Here is a 6,000-nt window from a genome sequence, read left to right as displayed (position 1 = left end):
TTGTCAAATGCAAGGATGGGCAATGTGAGCTAAGGTCCATCCTTTTCTATTTCACTGCCTCCAATATTCACCCTGCCCTAGGAGAAGTCAAACATGTCCCTCGTGAAGCCTGACAGCATTGCTGTTGTCATCCATCCAGTGTGTCACATCTGCTGGGGTATTCTGCAGCCTCACCAGCGCTCTTGTCCAACACTGGGTCTTGCTCTGAAAGCCAAGGCATTCACGAAAAGTGACTGTAGAAGGCTAAAAGTTATTTAGAAGGTCTAGCTTGCAAATCAAATCAGAGATACACTTTTGCAGGAACCAGGAGACAGAAGATAAGTTTGTGTTAAAGATGAAGGGTGCCCTGTGTTCAGGGCTGGTGTGAGATCCTGGCTGCGCCCCAGGTGCGCGGGGTCGCCTCAGGTGAGTCATCTGGGGCTCCGGTTCCCCAGCTGTGAAGCAGGGATAATACTTCTGTTCTCACCTCAGTTTGTCTTCTCTGTTTAGATTTCAAGCTCCTCAGGGCTGTGTCTTGCTACATGTATGTACAGTTCCTAGCTTAATAGAGTCATGATCCAAACTGAAGCCTCCAGGCGCTCCTGAATGTTATATCATTACTAATTTCACAAGAGGTTGCAATCAAATTCCTTTATCGGGCAGAAAAAAAAAAATCCTAGAAAAGAATAAAGCAAGCTATTAAAACCTAAAGAACACTTTTGCTGAAGTGGAAATAATGGTACTTTGTCCCAAAATGTATAAAATATGTATTGCAATTAAATTCTCTATTGGCAAATTGCTGTACAATTAAAAAACACAGAAGCTTGAGTGAGGCAATTAGAATAATAGCAGAGTGTTAATTATAGCTTGATGGATTCTGCATGCTGTCAGCAATTACCTTCCAAGTGTGCACTTCTGAACCGACTCCAAATCCACAAAAAGACACCGGCAGAGTTAGAAATATCTTCCTTGTTGGCATGCCTTTGCTGTTTTAAAATTTGTTTTCATAAATACTTTTGTAAGCTATTTAATTAGATTTAATGAGGTTCGAGGAAGAAACATCCTCCATGCTGCACACAGACTGCTCTCGAGCGAAGGCACGGGCTGGGGTAGGAGGGAGAGCGCGGCTGCGAGAATAATCTTTTCCTACCAACTGCCCTCCCTGGTTTGTTTTCAGTGCACGGTGATCTTGTGCAAACGTGAGGTGATTCAGATGAATGGGTGAGATTAAATCAGCGGGGCTTGAGGTCAGGGGTTGCAAGGGTAATTTGAAAATATTAAAATTAATTTTTAAAATTAAGTAAAAAGTTTGGGTGTTGAATTTGAAACCACTGAAAAAGAACCAAACATTTTTTTCATGATGCCTTCCCCATCAGGCAAGAGAAATCTGCTCCATGAAAGTGCCTTTAACTTTGGGTTTCTCACCTTGAAGAACTAAAGACATAATTTTAGATCGGCTATATATTTGTATAAGACTGCACCACCTTCTGTAATACATCTACCCTTCCTGCCTCAGGTTCCCTCCCCAGGGGCAGGAGCTCTTGCTTTTAGTTTGCAAACAGCTTTCAAATAATGTAGGGGACTAAATAAGCCATTCTTCTCTTTTCTCCAGTTCTTGAAGGCTGAAATAAGAACCTAAGCCACAATAATGTGAATTTCTCCCCCTTGGTGTAACAAAAGCCTAAACCCTAAGTTTTACTTAGTGAAAGCCTCTGTCTATAAATAATGGCTATTGATTCTTCACAGAAAGATTGAGGGCTGGCCCACACAGTATCCGCAGTGTCCGTGCTGAAAGGTGTCATTGGAGACCCAGCGCAGCTGGGGGAGAGCAGCCGTCCCGGCCGCGCCGCCGAGGGTGCCGACACCGGTGAGCATCACCCAGGCTCAGGGCGTTTGGTCCCCGGGAAGGTGTGATTCTGTGGGACGGGATGCCTGTAAGTCCTGGTCACCCCAGTGCTGAGCGGGGAGACGCTTTTGCAGAGGTTGTGTTCTCCATGTATCACTAATCTCTGCAATCTGATATGGCCAAAGCTGTCCCAGAGGCCAAACAGTTGCTGCGCAGGTGGACTGTCAAGAGTAAATAGGGAAGAGAAGGGAAATGCTACACCAGCAATACCTAACGCTGCTTCTTGCGGTGCATGGTCGAGCTTTCAGGTGGGGATGCTGAAATCATAAACCCTTCATCCTGGAGCAAGATCTTGCCCCCATCAATAAACCTAGTTTCTCCATTTCATACCAGGTCATCTCCCAAAGCTAAACCTTCCTCCCTGAGGATTTCCAGGCTCTTCACCAGTGCACGTTGCACACACCTTCCCAGAAACCAAAGTAGCCAGGAGACACAGGGGCTGTGGTTCGGTCCTTCCGCATTGCTCTTGGGTCCAGCTGCTGTCTGTGGCAGGCAGCTGCCTATGTAACCTAGAAGATCCCTGTGCATTATGTCAGTGAAATTAATTGCTCCATTGCGGAGTCTGTAAGAAATCTAGAAGAAAAGGAGAATAGGCAGGAGAAGAGAAAATCCTCATTCAGAGCATTAGCTTCCAAAAACACGTCTCCTCTCACACCTTCCCTCACATAATCAAAGTAGCATTTCATAATTGTGATCACCAATGCTGCGGTTGAAGAGAAAGCCCTCGCGAGGTCTTGGCTCAGTTTTAGGATCACAGGCAGGAATACTGAAGCCCAGCCTTAAAAAGCCCCAACTCTTCATAGCTCTCAAAGGCTGGCCTGTCATCTCCATTCCTCTTCTCTCAGTTGATGATGCTTTGATGCGGTGCTTCTCTGTGTTGCAGGTTTGCAGGCGTGGGTATGGAGAGCAGACGTGACCTCCTGCTCCCTGTGAGACACGAGGGGATGCCAAACCTCCGCATCCTGCGTGGGGAAGAGACACTGCAGGCTTCTGCAGTTCCCTTCTCCCCAGGTCGCTCATGGTGCAAGGCTGGGCTGATGTCTGGGGTTAAACCCCACTCCCACCCACCCTGGGTGCACTGAGCCCACCAAGGGCTTCCTCCCCCTGAACTCTGTGCCAGCCACATCCAAACCTGCCCAAAGCCAGTTGGATGCTCTCCACTAGGCTCAGGAGCAGTCTCTGAATTCACTCTTCGGAGCGTGTCCATGCTCCAAGATTAATTTTGTCTGTAATGATCCTGCTGCAGCTGTCCAAAGAGTGGGGCTTCCACTCATTTGGGACTATATGCTCCCTTACACCTGGTGTGTGATGGGCTTTCAAAAACAGGGGTAAATTTGTGAAGCAGAGCAGCCACTTAGGTTTGACGAATCATTAATCGAATCCTGTGCCTGGCTCATGGCAGGACACGTGTGTCCCTCAGGAGTGTGGCCCCTCGGACACTTTATGTTGTCCAGGGAAGAGCACACCGGGCCGTGGGGGAGCCTCCAGGCCCTGGTATTGCAGCAGACTGTCCGCATCTACGCGAGGAAAAATTTTAAATCGCTTCCTCCGCGGCGGAGCGGGGAGCGCGGCCCCTTTAAGAGGGGCAGCGCGGGGGGGGGCGGCGGGGGCCCGCGTTCACACCTCAGGTGGGAAAGGGGGGCGGGCCCCGACGCCCCTGATTGACGGGCAGCCCGCAGCAATGGGGGGCCGCGGCTCTGCGCCGAGGGGGGGGCCTCCCGGCCAATGGCGTGGCGCGCGGGCCCGCCGGTGGACTCCCGCCAGCCAATGGGCGGGCGCGCGGTGGGCGGCGCGGCTACATGTTGCGGTGTAGCCAACGTGGGTCCGCGGCGAGCGGCGCTCGGGCTGGGCGGGGAGCGACGGGGCAGCTGCGGGAGCGGCGCGGCGGCGGCTCTCAGCCCCGAGGGAGCGCACCGAGGAGGGGAAGGCTTCAACGGCCGTCGGGTCGGAGCCGTGCGGCGTGAAGGAGGAGGCGCTTCCCGCAGACTCGACCCGCTCGGCAGCGCCTGCCCGCCCGTCGGCGGGTGGATGCCGGTGCCGTGACCGCCCCGCGGGGCAGCGCCGCGCCGCCGGCGGCGGAGGCGATGCTGCGGGCGGCGGAGCGGCGCTGAGCGCTCGGAGGAGCCCGCGGTGTTACAGCTGTGCTCCGCGCCGGGGCCGCTCCTGCCGCCTCCTCCCGCTTCGGAACTTCTCCGGTGCCGGATACAAAATGGCGGTGCCGTCACGGGCGGGCGGCGGGGCGGCGGCGCTGCTGTTGCTGCTGCTGCTGGGCTCGGCCGCCGCCGACTGCCCCGCCGGCTGTGCCTGCGGCGGGGAGCTGCTGAGCTGCGGCGGGCTGGGGCTGCCCGCCCTGCCCCAGGACCTGCCCCCCTGGCCGCGGCATGTGTGAGTACCGGGCTGGGGAGGGGGCGTGGGGCAGGAAGGGGCTTAAAAAACCTCAAGAACACCAGGTTATTTTTCACTTTTTTTTTTTTTTTTTTTTTTTTTTTAAAGTGAAGTGGTCTCTGCCGCCTCGTAGGCGCGGAGCTGCGCGGTGTGAAACTTCTCCGGTGATCCGGTGTCTCCCCTGGCTCCCACCCGAGGCGGCGGGCGCGATGCTGGTCCCGGGCGAGAGGAGCTCGGGGCTCCCTGCCCGGCCGGTCCCTCGCTGGGCCAGCCCTCCCCTTCCTCCGTACCGGTGTCTCGGAGCAAGGGGAGCCGGGAGCGGGTTTGGTATCAAGCGATGGGACCCGGCTGGAGGTAGCGGCCAGCCGGGCTCCCCGATCCTTATTAGGACACATCCATCCCACGCCCGGCCTGCTGCTCCATACCGGGGCGCGCCCCAGCCCAGCATCGCACCCTGCACCCAGGTGCCCAAATATGGACCCCAGTGCCGGGCCCGTGCTCTCCCTTCGGACCTTTCCAGCTGCCAGCTGGTGAGGTGTGAAAGCCGGCGAGGCAGCGAGCGTTGGGCTGAAACGGAGTCGCGGGCTCTTGCGGTGCTGTTGGAGTGTTTCAAGAAAAAAACAAACAAACAAAAAAAAACCCAAAAACCAAAACAGGTGACTTCCAGTAAAAGCTGCGTGGCTGGCTGCCGTTGCCTTGGTTCTTGTCCATCTATCGGAGTTACTAACCTGCAGTGTATCGTATGTCCTGGATGGCAGCTGAGCTTATAGCCCAGCACCTGGTGGTTAGAACGGCACTGTGACTTTCCTTTTTTTTTTTTTTTTTTTTTTTCTTTTTCTCCTCCTGCAAGGGTGTTTTAAAATGTTCAGGTGTATGCCCAAGCGCGGGACAGCGTGATTGCCATTTCCCGTAAAGTGCAGCGGCTCTGCTCCGGTTGTGTAACTGCCGAGCGCTGCTGCTGCTCCAACCTGATAAGGTCTGAAATACGACATCAGGCAGCGGAGATTTGGGGAGAAAGTGTGCTGGGCTTTGACAGCTCAATTAATTTGACAGTCCCATTGCAGGAATGTGTGTGTGTCGTAAACTTGTGAAAATAAGTGTCCTCGACAGTCAGCTAACCTTGGGGGAAAAAAAGGATCCAGAAAGGGAGAGGCAAAAGTGCCTCAGTGCTTCTGTTGCTGGGCCTTTTTGCTGTTTGAACAGACTTAATAGATTATTGAATCTATAAAACCCCTGGTTGTAATACATTCTCCTCAGCTCTGCCAGGAGAGAGAACGGCCACTGAAGTTTTGTTGGATGTCGTCCAGCTCTTCATTAAGAAGAATTATTAGAGGTTTGTCAGGTTCTCCTGGTATTATTCACTTTTGGCTGCAGAAATGCCATGTTTTACATGAAATTGTCTGATGTCGTACCGAGAGGAACGCGTGGCTTCTGCATTAAAACCCTGACTCATCCCATTCACCTGTTGCTGTGTGCTCTGAAGGATCCTTCCTTCAGCCTTGGGCATCTTTCAGAGCAAGTTTTTAGTATTCTCAGCATAATTCCAAAATCCCCGTGTGCCTCTTAAAATAGGACAGCGTATCTTTGCTCACGCAGAGAAATGCATTAATAGCCCAGTCTAAACAAATTTATTGTTGTGTTTTTTTGGGGGGAGCGCTAATACCCAGGAGTGTCTTTTTTTTTTTTTATGTGGAACGGATTTTTGAGTGTCTTGAGTTCAGTTTAAATTT

At 52.8% G+C, this 6,000-nt stretch overlaps 1 protein-coding gene across 1 annotated transcript in view; it reads left to right on the top strand.

The window, feature by feature from the left end:
* Positions 1–3,725: 3,725 nt before the first annotated feature.
* LRIG1 (leucine rich repeats and immunoglobulin like domains 1) overlaps positions 3,726–6,000 on the top strand; it is a 94,338-nt gene continuing 92,063 nt past the window's right edge. The window contains exon 1 of the mRNA XM_086755339.1: positions 3,726–4,270. Within this exon, the coding sequence (XP_086611465.1) occupies positions 4,095–4,270 (176 nt within the window). The 5' untranslated portion in view covers positions 3,726–4,094. The remainder of the gene's footprint in view (positions 4,271–6,000) is intronic.

Source organism: Chlamydotis macqueenii, chromosome 10 (assembly GCF_036417535.1).
Source record: "Chlamydotis macqueenii isolate bChlMac1 chromosome 10, bChlMac1.mat, whole genome shotgun sequence".
NCBI lineage: Eukaryota > Metazoa > Chordata > Aves > Otidiformes > Otididae > Chlamydotis > Chlamydotis macqueenii.
This window is presented reverse-complemented; position numbering and strand designations above follow the sequence as displayed.